Here is a 22221-nt window from a genome sequence, read left to right on the forward strand (position 1 = left end):
CGCTTACAAAACAGCCATGCTTTTTCCGGATTCGAACACGGGTTCATTGGTACGGCACTCAGCGTCACTAACCACTATATCAGTTAGGCCGCGTTAGATTAGAACAGATGACAGGCGAAAGCAGGGTCCGGACACCTAGGCGAATTACACAGACCTTTTCGGGTATAGATCAGAACCCGCAACTATCTAAAGCAACACCCTCTCGACTTCCCACGAGGACAACATCAGTAGTTTAGTAACAAAAAATAAAAGAAGCTGTATGTGGCCATGAATTGGGCAGAAATCATACAAACATTCTAATTATAATATGTTCTTACTTAAGACATTTCCGTAATAATACTTCTTGCAATAAAATAATAATTATTATAAAATAATACTTCTTGCAAAATGCTAATAAGAAGTCCAGGTAAAACGGCGAACGCTAAATTAAGCAACGCATTTTATAATCTCGAAGGTAAAAGAAACATTTTATCTATTATTGACTGGCAATAGCGTTTATATGTCGCAAATATGATTTCATCGTAATAACTGGAAGAGATTTTTTTTCTAGCTATTGCAAATTAATAATCTAATAAACAGGTCCAATGCATTTTTTAATACGTACCATAAGAAACAAACACGGAAAGTTTCGAAGTATTTTATGCCAGTTACAAATTATGAGTCATTTATGCGAGTTACAAATTATGAATCATTTGAAGTAATAAAAAAACATAAAATATAGAAAACTGAGTTGCAACTTTCAACATTCTATTTTGTTTTTCAAGAATAAAAATATCTTATTTTTTATTCCGTAACGTTTGCTGAAATAAAAGGCGATTAAATGGGATATAAATTTCCCTCCTTTCCATAGGAGCACTGTCTTATAGTCTTACTGCACTGTCTTACAGTCCTATAGAAGTAGATACACACTCACAAAAACTTTTCAGTATGGTTTTTCTTTGTCTTAACGATGCCAGATTTACGAAATAGATTTATAACTATACGTATATTTAAAAAAATCTGAAAAGATGCAGAATTTAACGTTCTTCGTGTTGCCATACATTTTTACCTCTTTTTCAGTTTTTCTCAGTTCATCATATCAATATTCAGCTTTTTAATAAAATGCCTAACAATTTTTTTGTCTTCTTATTAATAACTTTTTATGTGTTAACTTCATTTATTAAATATAACATTCTCGATTTATTTAATATCACTTACGCTACATAAAATTGAATTCAACAACAAAATCACCAAATATATTTAAAAAGAGCATATCTTTAGAATTCTCTATAGAGTGTTAAAGGTTACCACATATATTTTTATATTCTCTATATTATTTCTTTAAATTCTGACCGCTGTAAGATAGTTAACATAAAAAAGTATGTAATGATTATAACCAATCCAGCTGTGGAGTCCAGCTTAATGAGTTAATGACTCCATCAGCTATTCATAAAAATATTGAATATTTCTAACTGGACATCTTATGAATTTAATGCATGTTTATTTTAATCAGTCATATTAAAAAGTAGGAAAATATCATTAAGAATTATTTTTATTGTTTTAAAATAGCTTAGTTTATTATTCAAAAACCTTCTAGATTAAATTTGAAAGTATCTTAGTCGTTACTGAGCGGCAACCTCGGCGCGTGGAAGATAAAAATGTTTCATTTCCGACCGTGGCAATACATTGCTTTCATTCAGCGGAGTTTGTTAATTGAAACGAAACATTGAAATCTTACATTTTCTGAATAGCAGCAGTCTCGGGCGCTGGAGATAAAAATGTCTTATTTTGAACAGTGTTGCTACTGCTCGCTTTCAGATCGTTGAGTTGTTAATCAAAAATTCAGTAAAGTTTTATAAAATATGAAATAAATAATAAAACAAATTCGAAATCCGCGTTTCCAAGTGCACACGTTCGGCTGCAGGACTAAGGTTTATCAAAATTTGATGGCTGTAGGTACTATTGTTTTTTCATAATGCAAGGAACATTTATATATACATGCAGATGCTTCACTATTTAATTTCTTTAAAAATAATATTTGATGGCAACACTTACGAAAAAAATCCCGTTTCGAGACTAATAGCCACTTTTGGGCTAAAAAATAGAATTTTTACATAACTAATAGAATAATAAAATAAGACGACTATAAAATAGATATTTGTATAATGTGTAAATTTTGAATTCCTTTACACTATTATTTAATTTAAAAACTTACCTCCTAGAACGAGATTCCATGAGTACGAAAGAATAATAATTATTATTGACAATGGTATTCGGAAGTTAATCGATGAGGAAAACATGATAATCAGCTTTGCACTGCAAACGATTGAATGCGTTTAACCAAACGGCATTTCAGTCAGGAAGGAAGTATCACATGTTTCCTCAAAATACAGACTGGCTTCGAAAGTGAAACACGAAGAAATTTATCTTGAAAGGCCTTAGCTTGCTAAAGATTTTTAATAAGAGTTTTACAAGTTATAATTATCCTGCTGAATTACATTAGTAATAGTAAAACTGAATATAAATTTTCAGTTTGTAAGAATAAATTTTTAGTCGGTTAACTGATAGATTAATGCCATTTTTCTTCACAGAATATTACATTAAAATGCATCTATGAAAATATAGTTAATAAATTATGTAAAATATTAATTTGATTCTTCTCTTTAACAATGTTTTTATTATTATTATAAAAATGTTATTACAGCAAAAAGGAGAAAAATTTTAAATTAAAAATAAAATATAGATGAGCTAATTATTTACCAAATGTTGTCATAAAAAAAATAACTGTACAGTACAACTCCAATTATACGAATCGCTGATTATCCGAATTGCTTTCAGAATTTAAGAAAAAGAGAGAGGGAAGCGATAAGAAAAGATGATGATGACGTGTTACTTGAGAAAGTAAGAAACATTAGCTTCAAAATTCCTGGATGTTCAGAAGTTAGATATCCTGGATGATACAGCAAAGTGGATGGTGTGTGATTCGCCAGACCCTGGGTTTCAAATTCTAAATGATGATGAACTTATTGAAAGTGTGAGAGAAGAAAGTGTCGAGGAAGGAGATGAACTTAATGTCGAAGTTGAAGCAGACACGAGATCATCAGCTAGTAAAGCGTTTGCCGGCCTTGAAGCTGCGGATAGATCGTCAGCCCGATTGTGAGCACATGCAACTTATTGTCAAGCGGATGCGCAACTTGGCTATGCGAAAATGGATGAAAACTGTCAGCCTACTTTGACCGAGATGTCCAGCAAGCAATGACTTTCAGCACATGTAAGTATTGTACAGTACGCTATATAACATATACGTAAAGGTGTTTCCTTTTCATTTTAATTAATTAAAAACCCCTTTTTCTTTAAAAGTAGTTTTTCCCTCCCATTTTCAACGTACAGTAATTAATTTAAGCTATTTAAACACAATTTTAAATACATTTTTCAGCTTAAATGCTAATTTGCAATATTACCAGGACTAGTGAAATTTCATTCATATGACACAGATGCTGCAAGGTACTCAATATTTTTTCCAGACTTCGCAAATTTTTGCAACAGACTCGCTTTGATAGCGTCAAGAATGACGACCTTGAAAACCACTACCCAGCTGCTTAAGACTTTTATATAAAATCAGTTTCCTTTTCACCTACTCAAATACTTCTATTGAAGGATTTCTATATAGAAGGCAATATAAATATATTCTATTTCTACTCAATTCTCAAATACTTTTATCCGAGGAAAGTGTCTGCGAGCTTAATACTTTGCACTCTCATGCCCCTGTGAGGGTGTAGGGTCATTAGGTTTGTTTAGGAAGCAGGAGAGATGAAAAATGAGCAACGCCTTCGTCGGGAATCGAACCGCGGACCTCTGGAATACACGCCTAGCGTGCAGACCACCCCACCCCGAAGGCATGCCAAGAAGGCTGGAGAAATACCTTATATAATCCCTCTTTTAAAAGGCATTCCTTGGGATCGACTGGTAGGAATTTCCGGAACCGATCCCGTTTATGGAAGGAGACCCGAGGTTCTTCCTGACCACTGGCTGGACTTTTGTCCAGACAGCTTCGTTTCCTTAGGTAAATAATCAGTCTTCCCATAAATTAGAACCACCTTGTATTCGGTGGTAGGTTCAGGTTTGGTAGGGATCGTACTGGTACTGTTTTGTCTGTGACCTTGGTTGTGGGAAGGTTGCCTCCTGATAAGAAGGGCTTGTCCGGGGTGAGGCGTTGGCCACCGGTCAACTGGCTGGGTTCAAGGCTCGGCGATGGATGATGGCAACATGTCAAGTCCCCGTGAGAGTTGATAGGAGGGAATGGCGCCCCTCCGGCCAGCCTCTGAAGGTTGGATTTATAACTATGTACGGCGGCCAAAGAGCTAGCCAGGTAAGAGTCCACCTTTGGTATTCGTGTCCCCTTTTAAAGGGCGACTGGGGTTTTAGGGGAACCAATCGGCAAATCCTGGGTGTGGAGAATTATCATCAACATCTTCTTTTTAGTTCGGGCGCCACTTGTAGAGACATTAGGATTTTTTGAAAGTAAGAGACTTGAAAAATGAGCAAATATCTTCACCAGGAATCGAACCGCGGACCTATGGGAGCGTGCAGACCACACACCACGAAGGCGGGAGAAATATCATATAAGACGTCATCGTAAGCCTGACATGCCGTTAGTGTATTAAACCTACAAGATATCGAACACACCACGAAGGCGGGAGAAATACCATATAAGGGGTCAACGTAAGCCTGGCATGCCGTTAGTCTATTAAACCTACAAGATATCGAAAACCTACATGATCTTATATCGGCATAGAAGTGCGCCCTAAGAACCGAAGCTTCATGGCCTTTGGCCATCTAAATGACACCGCCTCAGAGTTTTGGGCACCATATTTGTGCTTTCAAGGAAATTCGATGATGCACTGTAGATTATAAACTGGTAATAATGAGAGTAATTCTTCTTCTTCTTCTTCTTTTTTTTTTTTTAATTTCTTTTTATTTAAGATTACTTGTAAGGATTATGTTAATTTATCTAACAGTTAATTTGAGTTAAAGTTACTTCCCTATCCTTTCTTAATTTCAAACTTACAACTTCGGCCAGATCGTAGTTTTAGAATCGCGTCTGAATGCAAATAAGGAGAAGTATTTAACTGTGAAGTTCTACTGACTTCGTTAGAGAGAGAACCAGTGATTCTGACTAGCTCGCGTCCGCCTTTTAGTCCCTTGATAGCTTCGCCGCTGTTTAGCGTTAAGGGGCTAACTCTGTTAGAATCTTGATAACTTCGGCTATATCTTTTTAGTTAAGATTTAATTTCTTAGTTTCTGAGTTCAAGCCCGAGTTGAGGCTTTATTGGAAAACTCCAAGAAGGAGTTCTGTGAATTTAATTCGGAATAATAAAGGGTATTTAACCCTTCCCAAGTTTTATTTTCTCTCTCACGAACTCAAGCGATTATTCGCTTAACAGTTCTTAAGATTCTTCATCTTTAACTGTAACTTAAAAGTTCACAGGTTAGAATCTTACATACTTATTAATAATGAGGCTTCAAATCCAAGTTGCTGCAATACGCTTTGTTTAATTTCTAATATTTTTAATGTGAACACCCATCAAACAAAAAGTTCTAAATAGAAGTGAAATATTCAAAGTAATATTAAAATTAGCAATAAGCAACTTTAATCTCGAGTTTTATTCAAAATCTGTTCCAAACTAAGCTTGTTTTATTCTATCTGAAAACTATAACTTATTTGGAACACTAGTACTGTCGCATAAACTGTTCAGAGCACTAAATTTCTATTATTTAAAACTTTTGTTTTTTAAAATTTCCTCTAAACGCTTAGTTCATCATAAAAGAAAGAAGAAAAAATTATTCATTACCCTTTTAGAAATACTTGTTTTAATCTAATGTACAAAGAGATATACAAATTTTATATCATAATTTACTAATATGCTATGTAAATAAGTAGTAGGATAGTGTTGTAGAGACATTAAGTACTTTTAGAAGCAGGAGTCATGAAAAATGAGAAACGGCTTCGCCGGCAATCGAACCACGGACCTCTGGAGTACGCGCCCAGCGTGCAGACCACCACACCAAGAAGGCATGCTAAGAAGGCGGGAGAAATACCTTGTAATATAACTTATTTTTTCCACAGGACTGTTGAAAATATAATAAAAATTGAAACATTAAAATATGTTCTGTAGCTATCTATTAACTTCTTCATATAAAATTAGCCTTAAAAAATTAAATATATGGCTTCAGTAAAATAATTATCTCTGGTAAATACAACTGAATTTACTTGATGCTTATATATAATGCAGGATTTAAAACTGAGATCTAGTAGACAGTGTTTACATATGTAGAAAGTGAAATAACATAAAACTTCTTGCTTTTTACTAAATTAATATATTTCTATTAAAATGAAACGTATAATTTTGTCTGCTACGGATTAATCTTTTTTAAATTCTGTATGTAACGAACCAGTATTTGTCTTTGATACATTTCTGCCAACTGTAAACATGCGCCAAGTATAGCAGAAGAGTACCGTCGTTTTCCGGTTAGTAGAAAGTTCATGGAGGGAACCCGTACACTGACAGGACTTGAGTGTAGTTGGCTTTGCCCAGTACAATATTGCCAACGATCATTGTTTCACTGCTCATCATTATCCCTTCAGTGTAAGGACTGAATTAACTCTTATTGCTGAACAGAATTGGAAATGCTAAGATTCTATTAAATTATGTAGTATGCAAAGAACCGCGTGGTGTTCATTTGAACATGCAATAAGAGCTTTGATATAGCGTTTTCATTTTCAGTATCTAATTCGAAAAAAAAAAAAAAAAAAAAAAAAAAAGAAAAAAAAGAAAAAAAAAAAAAAAGAAAAAAAAAATGTCCGCTTCTTTGCTTTTTTAATTAAACCTGCCTCTTTGGAATTATTGATTTAAAAATATTTTAATTAATTTTTCTAAGATATAGTGTTGCACCATTATGAGAAAAACAATTCAAATGATCCAGTAATAATTTCTGCTTTGGAAATATTACGGTATTGGAGCAGGTCTTATCTTTTCAAACAACCCCCTCTTAGAAGCATGGAGGCAAGAAAGGAAGGAGGGGTCAACCCCGCACTACAAGTGAAGTACTTAAAGTTTCTAATATCTTGGTTTCTAGCATGAAATCTTTCACCAGTTTTTAAGGTTCGTTCCTAAGAATAATTCATTAAACAGAAGTTAGTAAGAATAAATAAAGTATAATTCAAATTTTATTTTTTAGGTTTATTAGGTCTGGCTACCAAGTTATAAATAAACGTTTTTGAATTCATTATCAAATTTTAAACAGTTTTTTTAAAAATTTGTGTCTTAACTTTTATTTACAAAAAACATGCACATAATCCTAAGTTTCATATAACAAAAATTAGTATAAAAGAAGTACATCAAATAAATAATCTCTACATTCAGTCACTATTAAAAGCTAATTCAGTCTAGACCAAGGATGTCAAACTCGCGGGCCGCATGCGGCCCACAACAAATATTTTTGCGGCCCGGCCAATATATCGGCAAATAATAATATATAAAAATAAAATAACATATCGACGAAGAAAAAAATGAAATGTTTACTGCTAAGTAATTAACGATAATAGTAGCATAAAAATGGGCGTTCTGCGGCAGGAGGGTCAGAGGGTCAGGGGGCGTGGTCACGAGTGGAGTTGAGGTGTTTTTAGATTGCTGATTGAGTTGTAGACCTCCTGCTTTTCATTTAAAGTTAGTTTTTTTAAATTGGCAACGGGAAATATTTTCTGCATCTTAATTTTGATGATATAGCGATGCTGCCCTCTATTAATGAAAAAGTGAATTATATGTTTTAGAAATATATTTTTTAAGTCTGGTGTTAAAATTATTCAATGCGCGACTCTGAAAACAATGTAAAAGAAACAAATATAAAAAAGACTTTCCTTTAATGTAACTACAAGATACTCGTAATTTGTTTTTATTACTCAATTTTATTCTGATACTTTTATCCTTTCTAGTTTTAAATGAAACTTTAACTTATTTCTTAGGTTTTCTGTTCATAATAAAATATTCATTTACTGTCATATTTTTTTAATACTTAACGTTTCTAATTTATAATATTTTATTTAATTTCCACATACTATTATTTTTTCATACCTTTCATAAATTTCAGCATACCCTGATTTTTAACTTATATGTTATATTTCACAAACGTTCCTGCACATGCTGTTTATTTGTACATTACTTAATTTTAGATGCAATTTCACACTTTTTTTAACATTATAATGTTCAATATATTCTGAATTTTAACTTCATTTACTTTTTTTAAACCACTCTAGTATTCTATACACACTTTAACTTAGTGGTTTGAAATTCTATTTAAAAAGAAACGTTTATTTTTCGTGATCTTAGTTCTTTTACTAAATTTTCTACAAAATTTCTAATTTCTTTCACATGTTCAACGATATCTTCCTTACATTACCGAATATTTTTTTAAAAAAGTTAAGTCTATAACTGTTAATTACTTCTCTTACGTTCATGATTTCCCTTCCGTGTTTATATTTCTTAATTCTAGTTTAACTTATTTATTATAATGTTTTTATTTCTGTCTCATCACTCGTAATTCCAACATTTTATCCCTTTTTATTTATTTTAACGATATGGATTGTTTTCATTTACTCCATATTCAAACATTTCCTTACAATTTTTAAAATACTTGTTTTATTCTCCGATCATAATAGATCATCTACAGGTTTTACTCAGAAATTTCCATTCACAACTTTACAGTTTAAAACCATTTATATCTAACTGTATTTCTTTCTCAAATAGTTTTACGATCTTCAAAGTTTCTAACATCATGTTTAGTTTTAAATCCCTATTACCTTTAAGTGTGTTGATAATTTTCATTTCTAATTTTACATCCACATTCAGTGTTTCATCCACACATACCAAAATATTTCTTACATCTTCTGATATTTAGTCTATGTCATATTTCAGTACTTCAAATGAATTTACACTGCTCACATTATTATTTTTTCATGTTTTAGAGACACTGACTATACTAATTTTACTATTTTTCCTACACTAATTGCATCTATGTCAGCACTCATGATAAACTAGCAATTGTTTTGCATCACATGCATAAAGAAATTCTTAAAACCAACTTTTTCAATATCGTACTCAAATACTGTTTTCCAGATGGGAAATACCAGTATTCTTTGGTTTTACTCTGTTACATCTTTTTAAATTTTAACATCTTACTTTTAATTCTAACATACATCTTTTGAACAGTTTTTTCTTTTAATGATAGCCTTACCTTATTTGTTCAAATTAATTCTTTCATTCACCTTCTTTACTACCTTTCAGTACCTTCATAATTCACTATGCAAACGCAATGTCTTTCATTGACATTCTGTTTAATACGAGTAATACTACAAGTTTCGTTAATTGACAAAAAGCGAATTATTTCTCAGTTCAAAATAGAACTACTATATTTTTGCACAAACATTACTTTCATCCATTCAAGACGCCCCTTAACCTGTAACTGACATAGCGATAGAAAAGGAGACTCTTATCATATACTCTTTCGACATTTGAGGTTTTTAGAACTTCTTTGACAAGTATATAAGTACCATCAGAAAATATACTTGACATTTTTACCCAGTTTAAAGGTAACATACTGTTATAAGAAAGGTTTTAGTTAAATTTATAAGACAAATAAACACATTTCGTGCTAAATAAGCATAAACATTTAGATTCAGAATATTTCTTTTAAATCCGATGTAAGACTTGAATTTCATTCATGATACGGATTGTCTCTTGATTTTTTTTTGTTTTACATTAATAGAAAATTTTTATTTTACAAGTTCAGCTTTTAACGAAATAAAAACTACGATACACCTGCTGTTTTTAAGAAAAGGAACTTTGATATATTTCTGGAAATGTAAATGCTTTTAGAGTTTTCTTTCAATAACGTTGATTTTCATTACTTTACTAACTTCAATAATTCTCTTATTAGCTAATATGAATGAAAGAAGATTGTCAAAAATGTGACACAGTATAATTCTTACGAACATACGTACCTTTACCAGCATACAGATATTACCGATTGAAATGAAGAAAGATACAGATATTTTACTCCAATCTACATTAAATTAAAAAATATTTAAACTTTCATACATTCCAAAGAATAAACGAAAATTCAATAGATATTGTCATGTTTGTATATATGAGATAAAAGTTTTATGAATGGTATTTAAAGTAATGCTTAGAACTTCATAAAAGCGAACATTCACTATGTTAATACACATATCATTAGTTATTTACATTAATCAATGTAATATTAATCATTACATGTACTATATGCATATATATTTAAAGTTTAATTGTCTTACAATTGAATAATTAACTATTGAGAGAAAGAGGTTAATATCTTGCACTATTTAATTCACATGGAACAAATTTTCCCATCAACCACATTGAACCACATTTATTAAATTTGCCAAAGCTCTTTTATTTCTGCATTTTCACACTCACGACACATTTTAAATGTAACTATTGATTACCATTTCAAACACCGATATCATAACTCAGTGTAAAGCTACATAATAACTCATTTTTTCCCTACTAACTACAATTTTATATATTCAAGAAGTACATCTAAGACATGATCATTTTCTATGTTCTAGCAAATCGATTCAATTGCGAACATACTATTAAGACCTGCGATTTTAGAAGACTTGCATGTATTAACGATGTCAACGTTTCTTCGTTTTTGTAAGATTCGTATCAAACCATGTCGCATTCGAATGTGGTGTAAGAGATCACTTTTTCTTTTAAACACTTGTAAACAATGGATGCAATTTATAAGAAGAGAAGTATCATGCTGTTTCAAAACATCATCATCAGCATATTTCTGTTTCTTTTGACACCGGCAAAATTAAAAAAAAAAAAAAAAAAAAGGTTCGTGAGATTTTCTTCAAATTCTGTTTTACTTGAAAAAATGTCCGAACATTCAATACGATGTAAAGATTCATATTATTTTAAATTCTTATGCTCACTAAATATTTTTTATCATGATTTACTCTTAAAAGTAACTTTATAAGTTTTCATATCCTTTTTACATGAAAAGAACTTGTGATTATTCACTACAAAATTCTAAGACGAGAAGCTTCGCGACTTTTCAAACTATAAACTTAAATTTCTTAGGACATACACTACATCTGATGTTTCTTTCATGAGATTTCAAATATCTCTTCAGATTACTCGTATTCAAGAAACCTCGCAAATATATCACATAAGTTCAGCGAATAATCGCTTCATAAACTCTTAAATTTGCAACACGAGTGAATCACTTGAAGCATATACTGCACTGTAAACATACAATACTTAAAAAAATTGTTATAAAAAATAAAAATACATTCATTTCACCAAGAAGCTTTTCTATTTAAATACATTTATTTATTTCCAAAGAACAAGTTTCTGTATTACACATAAAATATACTTAGAATTTTCTTACATTAATTAACATCAAATTAACAGCAATATCCATTTACTGACATTTGATATACATGTTTGCTTTAAAATTAAAACTAAAATTTCAATATATTTCTATTAAAAAAACAAAAGGAAAAAAAAATAGTCATAACATCAAACAAACACAGAAATTTAAATAGAATAGCTGTACTTATATTAATGCATTTTTATAATCTTCATAACATTTCGATTCAAAAAACCTATCACAAAATAAATGAAAATTTTTTTTCATTTATTGAGAAATTACTGGAACTAATACCGATGCCTGGTACTACCACAGGAGAAGATATATTTACTTGTGTTTTTGGACTTCTGCAGAAATACAATCTACCTTTGGCAAAATTAAATTCTGTAGCTACAGATGGCGCTCCATCAATGACCGGGGAAACAAGCAGTGGCGTAGCGACAGGGGGGCAAAGGGGTGCATGATGCCCCGGGCGCCGCTCGTAGAGGGGCGCCAAATGGTCTCCAAACAAGATTTTCCGGAAAATTTCAGTTTTTATTTTGTTCGATCTCTGGAAAATATATTTAAAATTAATAACTATTGTAATATAATTAATTATTTATTTTCTTGATTTGTTTGATAAAATGTATAATAAAATGTTTGCAGTACATGAACCAAAACGTTCTTTCTGACCATTTTATTTCTCCAAAGTAGAGATATATTTTTATTTTTTTAAACGAAATGCACGCATATCTCTCGCTTTTTATTTTAAAACGATAACACGACCTTCTCCCGAATTTCTCAAACATATCTAGTTTCCAAAATCCGCTTCCATAATCTGGAAATGACATTTTGGGAAAATCCTAACGCTTCCGCTACAATGGATTGCATTTGACTCTCCTGTAAACGACTGATGGCCTTCTAGTCTACTGATTCTACTAAGTCATCTTTGCTGAGACATCGGACTGACTGCTGCAAACAGTCAACTCTTGTCAATTGTTTTTAATCTCCTACTACAAAAGGAATGCTGCAGGTCGCTTTTCACTCCTTATCTTAAACTCATAGTTTTCGACGTCACAGACTAAATTTGCATATTCCCAACTTTTTAAACGTTATAATTTCCCCTTTATAATCTCTTCTATTTCCTTTTGTTCAAAAAGGTTATCGATTACATGATTTTCATACCGAACCCACAATATCCCCTAATTGTTTTGAGTAGTGAATGTTACTTCATGACGTTACTCCGCAGTAGAAAAGAAACGGAACCTAAAATTCCACTACAGATCTATAGAGAAAATGTTTTTCCAAACCTAAGAGTCGCACTTTAAATACTACTTACTATTTCGTTATCAAATGCTAGCTATGAACGTTCGTTCAGCAAATTAAAATAAATTTTCACATATTTACAATCAACGATGGGCCAAGATCCCCTAAGTCATCTAGCATTTTTAAGTGTGGAAAGAGAAAAATTTGAAAGGATCGACTTTGATGATGTAAATGATAAATTTGCTTCATCCAAGGTAAGAAAAATGTATACATAGTAATTAATTGTATTCATGTATTATATTATTATTAATAAATATAAGTGCCCGACCATGTCGAGGTGCACGTGACGTAGAGTGATAATTGTTTAGATGCGGAAGGATACTGCAAATTTGGTGCCGAAATTAAATCATTTTTGCATTTTTGGAACGCTTCGCGAGATTCTGTGGTCCAGGTTATAACACGTTTATCGTTTTTCTTGTTTCCAACCGAAAAAGAATTTAGAGGTGCTTGTATGGTCGCTGCATGAGGTAAGAAACGTCGATAAAAATTGAGCATGGCAAGATTCTTAAGTCGTTCACTGAAGATGGTTCGGGTATATCGTGGATAGCGGTGACTCTATCTGGAAGGGGTCGAACGCCCTCAGCGGAAACTTCATGACCAAGAAAGGATACTCTTGGTTGGCCAAAAACGCATTTGGAAGGATTAAGACTGACATCGTACCTTTGAAAACGTTCAAAAACTGTTCTCAAATGTGATAGGTGTTCTTGCTCTGAAGAGGAGGTGATTAAGACGTCATCAAAATAAGGTACACAAAAGTCGAGGCAGATTAACACCTGATTCATGAAGCGTTGAAACGTTTGAGCAGCATTGCAGCAGTTTTTGGAATATCAGCTGGGTTAACGGGCACTTGGTGATACGCCCGCTCAAGATCAAGGGTTGTAAAAAATAGCTTTTCCGTCTGAAACTTGCATACAGTCTTGAATGTGCGAGACTGGGTAACGAGCAGGAATTGTAGCTGCATTTAACCGACGATATTGGCCACACGGGAGCCAGTTACCATTTCGTTTCCGAACTAGATGGAGCGGACTTGCCCATTAACTTTCTGAAGGACGGCAAATTCCCTGTTCCATCATGTATTGAAATTCCTCTTTGGCGGCTTTAAGCTTGTCCGGAGGTAAGCGTCTTGGTTTAGCTGCAATTGGAGGTCCGGTAGTTTCAATATAATGTAGTACATCGTGCTTGGATTCGGAACTACCCATAACTGGGCGCGTGTTTGTAGAGAATTCTCTGAGAAGTTGACGCCATGGGGAGTTACCCGAAATCAGTTTAATGCTGAAATCTTGACTATTGTGAATTACTCCCGGATAAGTTAAGTTGGTTGTGGAATCTATCAAACGGCGATTCTTAAGATCGACAAGCAAAGAAAATTTTTGAAAAACGTCAGCGCCACTAATAGGACTTGAAACAGTAGGACTTGAAATGAATGGCCATTGGATGTTGCGGCGCAATCCTAAATCAACAGATATCAGGCGTTCACCAAAAATTTGAACAGGAGTTCCATTTTCTACATAAAGTTATAGCTTGGTAAGGCCCTTTTGTTCGTGAAAATGTGGTGGAACGACAGAAACATCAGTCCCGGTGTCTACAAGAAACCTTAAGCCCGAATTCTTTTCGATGACGAAAAGGCGTGCAAAATTCCGGCCGCTGTCGTTCACAACTTCGAGCAACGGCCCTTCTCGTTTCCCTGGTCGTTATAACGACACACTGGGTGGCATTTGTTTGCCAAATTTGTGGTGATAAAAAAAAATAGCCGTGTTACGAATACCCGGCTTTCATAACGTTTCCTCAGTAGGCTACGACGTGTATTTCAACCACGGGATGTGGAGCGGTTGCGCTGAAAAGGTTCAGCTTAGATGGCTACTAACTGAGCAACCTGTTTGGACAAATCATCAATTTGAGCCTGTAACGCCACAGTACCTGGGCCAGGAGCCTGCACTGCGTGTATTTGCGCTGGAATGGCCAACTTGTGAATTTTATCAGCGATTTCGGGAAGATTTTTAAGTGGCTCCCTACTGGCCGCTAAAATGGTTTGCATGTTAGATGGGAGTCTATGTATCCATAATGTTTTAAGAATATTATCCGTTAGGTTACCGGTGGCTAAGTCTGACATTTTAGACAGCAATTGAGAAGGCCTCCTATCACCCAATCGTAAATCGTGCAACAACTGCTTGATTTTGTCTATGATTCTTCACAAACAGAAATTAATATTTTTTAAAGATTTGTATTTGTCCGTCGCCGGTGGATTCAAAATTATTTCACGAGCTGATTGCAGTACCTCTGATTCTAACGCGGAGATCGCTGTATAAAATTGAGTTTCGTCGGCAGTAATGTGACTTAACTGCGCATCCAATTGAATGAACCATAACGATGGGTCTCGGCGACAAAAAGGTGATGGCTTAACTGCCACTCGCGCCAATTGTGAAGCAGCATCGTTGTCGACCACTTTATATCAATCAAATTCGCACAATAATAATATGTATAGAAAAATAATCAATATGTTTATAGTGACACAGTTTCTTGGTACTTGAAATCAGAGAAATTGGCGGCTCAAATGCTGTAGACGATACATATATCCACTAAAATTATGACAGAAATATGTTGACTCACCAGAATGCGGCACAACGCTTTAAATGACAGGTGAAATATCTTACTTGCATCTCATCACACTGGATAACTTACTGCTGCTCAGAATTTTGACATATGAACTCCATATTCGTGCAACATTGAAGGTTGCTATTCGTAATAAGTACGGGTCACCAATTATGATAGTACAGTTTTTTGAGACAGATCATTAAATAATTATAACAATTGAATAGAATAAATATTATTTTGTTCTTTGTTGCTATGGGTTGGCAGAGACTGGCAGAGTTGAGTTGTAGTAGGCAGGTTGCTACATATCTATTTATCTATAATGTATATTAAACTTTTAATTGTTTAAAACCTGCACTTTTTAAAAACACTTATAACACCTTTTGAATTAATTCTAGATCATCGTATGCCTGATTTTTCCGCCGACACAGATGCATTTCCGAATCCAAGGATAGTGTAGTTAGGTAGTGACTATTCTTAATATATTTTTGAGTATTTTATGGCAGATTCAGCATTTTATTATTATTTGCATTATTTTCTTATTACGAATATATTCTATACATCATATTACTGAAATTTTTTATTGTGTGTGTGGGGGGGGCAAAAAGGTATTTTGCCCCGGGCGCCAGTCATGCTTGCTACGCTACTGAAAACAAGGGCTTCGTAGCATTACTAAGAACAAAACTTAGTGAAATTCACGGTTGAAACATTCATCATATGCATTGTATTATACATCAGGAAGTTCTAGGCACGAAAGTAATAAATATGGAGAATGTTTTGTCATATATAAAAAAAGTTATAAATTTTATAGGATCTCGAGGTTTAAATCAGCGTCAATTCACTGCTTTCTTGAGTTAGATAGTGAATATTCGGGTTTGTCCTACTATACCGAGGTACGTTGGTTATCTTGCTCCAAGATTCTCAAAAAATTCTGGGATTTGAAAGGAGAAATATCTCAGTTTTTAAAAACGAAAAATCAAGACGTAAGTTTGTTTTACGATCCAATATGGATACAAGATTTATCTTTCTTAGTTGATATAACCAAACACTTAACCGATTTAAATTTATCGTTACAAGGAAAAGATCATATCATTACGAACATGTCTGACATAATTAAAGCATTCAAATGTCAACTAGTTCTTTGGCAAAAACAACTTAAAAATGAAGATTTGACGCACTTCCCGACGTGCAGCATGAACAAATCAAGTTTAGATGATACTTGTTCGTATCAAAAATACGCAGAAAAAATTGCAAATTTAACAACTTTTGAAACGAGGTTTAATGATTTTAGTTCCCTCGAAGACAAATTTTTTTTTGTTTTCTTCGATTTTCTCAATAAGTATTGACTCAGTACCCAGCCATATGCAAATGGAGGTGATCGAGATTCAATGCAACTCAAATTTGAAAGCATAATTCATTGAAGTGGGCGTACCTGAATTTTACAAATATTTACTAGCCAGGTTCGAAAATACTCGAAAATTCGCATATGAAATTATTTCCATGTTTGGTAGCACTTATCGGTGCAAGCAGTTATTTTCGGTCATGAAAGGTAATAAGTCTCCTATTAGAAACCGTATTAATGATGCTCACCTTGGGTCAGCGTTGAAAGTTATCACTGCAAACAAAATTTCTCCCGAAATAGGAAAGATAATAGCAGAGAAGAGATGTCAAGTATCAGGACGTAAACATTAAATTTTTCTTGTTCTTTCCTATATAAATATGTATATATATATATATATATATATGTTTATTATCGTATTATTCGAAATAAATCTACGTTTCTATGAATATTGATTTTTTTTTTCGGCCCGCCTAAAGTTAAACCTTGTTTGTTTGGCCCAAGTGTACCTATGAGTTTGACATCCCTGGTCTAGACTATGGGTTCTCAATCAGAAGGAATACTCCAAGGGGAAATTTTATAGTTTCAGTGGGTAAATCTAGTCAACCTTTTGATTACATGTTAAGTATGTAGTTTTAGTTTGTGAATATAAAAAAAAAAACTTTTGTTAAAATTTTGGTATATATCAACATTTTTTATACTTTACTTGTTTAATTTATAAAACGTATTAAAAATAATCTATATTTAAATAAATGCATATGTATTTTTCAAGTTTTCAGAAGGAGGGATTGAATGATCGTCTAACAATGGTGAAAAGGGTACATAAGTGAAAAACTGTTGAGAACCACTGGTCTAGACTAAGCCAACTTAAATTAAATATAGAATTTTATACTTAAACGAGTCTTTAGTTCTTACTGTAGAGCAGGGATGTCAAAGTCATAGGTACACTTGGGCCAAACAAACAAGGTTTAACTTTAAGCGGGCCGCAAAAAAAAAAAAAAAAAAAAAAAAAAAAAAAAAAAAAATATTCATAGAAACGTAGATTTATTTCGAATAATACAATAATAAACATATATATATATATATAGAAAAGAACAAGAAAAATTTAATTTAATCACAGCATTAAGTAAACAAACAGTTCGCTAGAACTACAGCTACTACTGAGATGAGTTGTTTGTTCTCGGCTTTTATAAGCTTTATAATTAATTTATCAGATATACTGGAAACATCTATAAATATCTGGATTTTTGTGGATGGCAACAGCAATTACGAGATATTTATTTATTAGGTATTAAATGCACGCGCTGTTCTATTTTTAACCTTCCAACGCAGCTGTCTTTTCAAAAATCGTCTGCGTTGCTAAGGCAACATGAAGCAAATCTAATTACAAGTCTAAATAAAAAAAACTAAATAAATAAGTAACTATGAAATCCATAACAATATGAATTAAGTAATAATTAATAATAAAGCAAAGTATCGTACAAAACTATGATTGGAAAAGTGAGACCATAAGTTCGGCCACTTTCGGCTATCGGGGGATGCGTACAAGTTCTGAGTGCACGTGTCCCCCAAACGCCGAAGGTAGCTGAACGCAAGCTACTCACACGCATTTGTAATTTAAGTAGTGTGTGTTTTTAAACAGTCGATGTTAAATTATTGATGTTATTGTTTAATTATGATAATAATTTTGCTCGCTGTGAGTAATCTAACAACACTGAATAAATTATCGTTAATTACTTAGCAGTAAACATTTCATTTTTTTCTTCGTCGATATGTTATGTTATTTTATTATTCTATATTATTATTTGCCGATATATTGGCCGGGCCGCAAAAATATTTGTTGTGGGCCGCATGCGGCCCGCGGGCCGCGCGTTTGACATCCTTGCTGTAGAGTCATAACATGTTTTTTTAATGTGAGAGACATGAAAAATAAGCAATGGCCTTGCCGCGACTCGAAGCTGGACCTCTCAAATACATGCCGAGCGTGCTGACCGCTACATCATGAAAGCACGCTGGAAGGAGGAAAAAATTACCTTAAATACTTGCCCTTTTAAAGAGCAACTGGAGATTAGGGGGACCCAATCGGCAAAACCTGGTGGGGAAGAATCATCATCAACGACCTTTTTTTTTTTAAGTTCGGGCGCCACTGTAGACTCATTTGAGCTTTTTTGATGCTGGAGAAGCAATGCACTCGCCAGGACTCGAACCTGAACCTCTTGAATATGCGTCGAGTGTACTAACCGTTACACCATGAATGCATGCTGGAAGGAGGGTGAAAATAGTATTCCCGTTATGCATTATTTCAACCTGTTCTATCAATTCTACTTTGCGCTTCCTCACCAGAACGTAAACAAGTTAGTGGATAAACGTGTTTAGGATGCAAATGAGTTAAGAGTATGGCGAAGCTTTTGAGATTGAAAGGGAATGCGAGTACTGGATATGTCAACTTCTGCTATCAGGCTTTAGCCATTGCATAAAGCGTGCCATCAAGTTAATTGTCTAAGCAAGTTTGTTAGTCTAAACTTTAATTCTATTATTTAATTTATTACCTATTATTTATTGTTAAGGTTATCAGTTGTGCTGATACTTTAGCAACTCAATATTGTTACAGATTTTGTATTTAATTTGCTATTTTTGGTAGAATTTAGTTAAAATTGTTTTATTTCCCTGCGTAATGCAGTGCGTGACGAATTTTAAGAGAAAGCTATGCTGAAAAAGTAAAAATACAGGAGCACATACATTTAATAAATAGATATCTCGTATTTTATATTTAAATTGAAATGATGCAGTTGTGTGTTAGTTGTAACCGTGATTCTACTTTTTTGCTTTCCAGAAAATTCAAGAAATTACAAGAAGCCTCTCGTAACTGATTAAAAAGCTTATAGAAGCCGGAGAAAAACCTATCAATTCAATTTTTTACTGTTTTTGTTGTTAATTGTAGCGATTTCGAAGTGAGATCGGATTAGCTTTCTCTGAATTTTCAATTGTTTTCTATTTAATGTTTTAGTAGTTTAAAATATAACTACTGTGTGATATTATATGAATATCTGTGAGGAAAAGTTTCAGCATTTTTCTTTATTTCTTGTGATAAGAATAAATTTTGTTGACCTTTCATCGGACTTGTGCATTCAATCTATTACGAACCCGTACGCATGCAATAATATTTTGACAACTCAGTTGTTAAAGTAGCAATACAACAATTTAAGTATTTTTGTATCGTTGTACTGATACTTTAGCAACTCATTCTTCAAAACTGAGTTGCTAAAGTATCAGCACAACTATACTTAAATGTACACAGTAAGCATAAATATGTAGAATGAAGTAAGCTTTGTAAACAATTTTATGGTTCTAACTTAATTTTTGACAATAAACACTGATGTAAACATGCCATGTTTGCAAAAGTGATTTGTAATGTGGGAACATCACACCTGTATCTACTGCGATATGTAATGGTTGAAACATGATGCCTTTATCCATTACAATAGATAACACTATAAAACATGCATCTGTACAACTATATAACTACAATCAAAAGTCGTTAATTCAGACACCCATAATCCGTACCTCAAAGCTATAAACTTTCTGCACATGCGTCGCATCGACGCAGTGCGCGTTCACGTGTGCGAAAAGGCCTTTACGGCTGTGAATATGCGTGCGCGCATGCGCATAATATGTTTACGCAGGCGCGTTTAATGTGCAACAGACGGTATAAGCTAAAATTATCTAATTCAGTTAATGTTGCAGATTGCGTTGTTCCTCAATCTTCAAATTGGATCTGGCTTATTATTTTCTGCAGACTGTTAGAGCAATTTTATAAAAGTAAACTTGAACTTTCGATTATGTCAAATAGAATTTCCGATATATATTTACTATTATGTAAAGGATCTACAAAGGATCCATTAAACAGAAAGTGGAATTGCTGCAAAAAATGGATAAAAGCATATGCTTTGATTATCTAATCATTCCAAAATATGTTTATCAATTTCACGCTGCTCTGCAGGGGGAGGGAAATGATGCGGCGCGCAATGAATTGGAAGTTTATCTGTCAGCACTATCCTTATCTTCAAGGCAGATGTTTTTATTTTATTTGGCTTAGAATTCCTTACTAAATGTAGAATTTCATCTCGATGTACTCTGATATGATTTAAATCAAGTTCCTCGTCATTATAATTGGCTTCCGATAGTGAAGAAAGTGACACAGGTTATTGAAAACGAAAAAATTTTGATTGACAAATTAGTCGGTATTCTCGACACAGCAATTATAGTACTTGAACAGCGGAACTTTGTAACTAAACAAGAAATTATGTCTGTTTAATGGAATTACAGAGAAAGTATCACATGAAACAAAGCAACTTAAACAACTTACATTGAAAGAAATGTTTAATAAAGTAAACAAATAAATATTAAGCTTTTTCTTTTTGTAAATTTTGATACCCTTTAGATCATAATTGTTCTTTATTTCATAAATTACAGTTTCATATTTTTAATTTTATAATTTCTGCATGCCATCTTACCAGATTTAAACTGATCTATAATCCGAAATCGCTGAAGTCCCGACGAGTTCGAATTAACAACTTTTGACTGTATAACATAATACTGCAAGCAGTGGTCTATATGTTAAGCACAAGGTGCCCTCTTGTAAACGGTTCTGTTGAATAAAATGTTTCATCCTTCATCCTTTTTCTCTTGCTACTGAACACCATGTTGATTTGTTAGTTTGGTTTGGTTTATGTGATTATGGCAAAGCCTTGAGGGCTGTCTGACTGAGGGAAGGAATGTCTTCGTGGAAGATTTTCCAAGAGAAAGTGGCTTGTTTACACATTACACATGATAAAATACATGAAAACACCCATGCAGCCAGCCCATTCACGAGATTCAAACCTCCGTTTGAACTACCAGTGTTCCTTGAATTTACCGTTTGGCTGCTGGTAAGCCTTGTTAACTAGTGAAGTCACTAGCAGCAGAAGGTTATTAACACTTTGCATGCTCTTGTAAGCAATTAGACCTTATAACTCATTAGTTATTTCCATTCTTGAAGTTATCATTCATATATAAAATTAAGTAAAATTCTACATTATATTAGGGTTAAGTTATATATATATATATAAAAAAAAAAAAAATTCTACTGTTTTCAAAAGAAAAAAAATTTTGAGCATTTGTTGAGATAAGCTGGCATGTATAACAACTTACATATATTACATTTTAAAGGTGCCAAAAGAAATTGATTGGTAGAACAAATCTCACCTTTTCTAGACATCGTTCCTTTGAAAAAAAATCTGAGAAAAAGTTCAAATAGCGGAAAAAAATAAATAATTACATGAATAAAAAATGAAATAAAAGCTGCACATTAAGAAAGCACCAGTCAGGCAGTTTTTTTTAGCTATCATGTAGGCAACAAGACTCACCAGGGGCCAAGCGATAAAAATGCTGAACGCTGGTAGTTCAGTCCGTGGTTTTTATTCCAGTGGAAAGGATGACTACATTGGCGTTTTCATGGTTACTTGTGTAACGTGTATATGAGCCAGTTTCCTTTA

At 33.2% G+C, this 22221-nt stretch overlaps 1 protein-coding gene across 2 annotated transcripts in view; it reads right to left on the reverse strand.

Annotated features, from left to right (window-relative positions):
- LOC118203193 (properdin-like) overlaps window positions 1-2352 on the reverse strand; it is a 42063-nt gene extending 39711 nt beyond the window's left edge. For both annotated transcript variants that reach the window (XM_035375458.2, XM_035375459.2), the window contains exon 1: window positions 2195-2352. In XM_035375458.2, coding sequence (XP_035231349.2) covers window positions 2195-2279 — 85 coding nt within the window. In that variant the 5' untranslated portion in view covers window positions 2280-2352. The remainder of the gene's footprint in view (window positions 1-2194) is intronic.
- Window positions 2353-22221: the final 19869 nt, after the last annotated feature.

This window comes from Stegodyphus dumicola, chromosome 11, assembly GCF_044657685.1.
Source record: "Stegodyphus dumicola isolate Sdum_Otavi_A_Nest chromosome 11, ASM4465768v1".
Lineage (NCBI taxonomy): Eukaryota > Metazoa > Arthropoda > Arachnida > Araneae > Eresidae > Stegodyphus > Stegodyphus dumicola.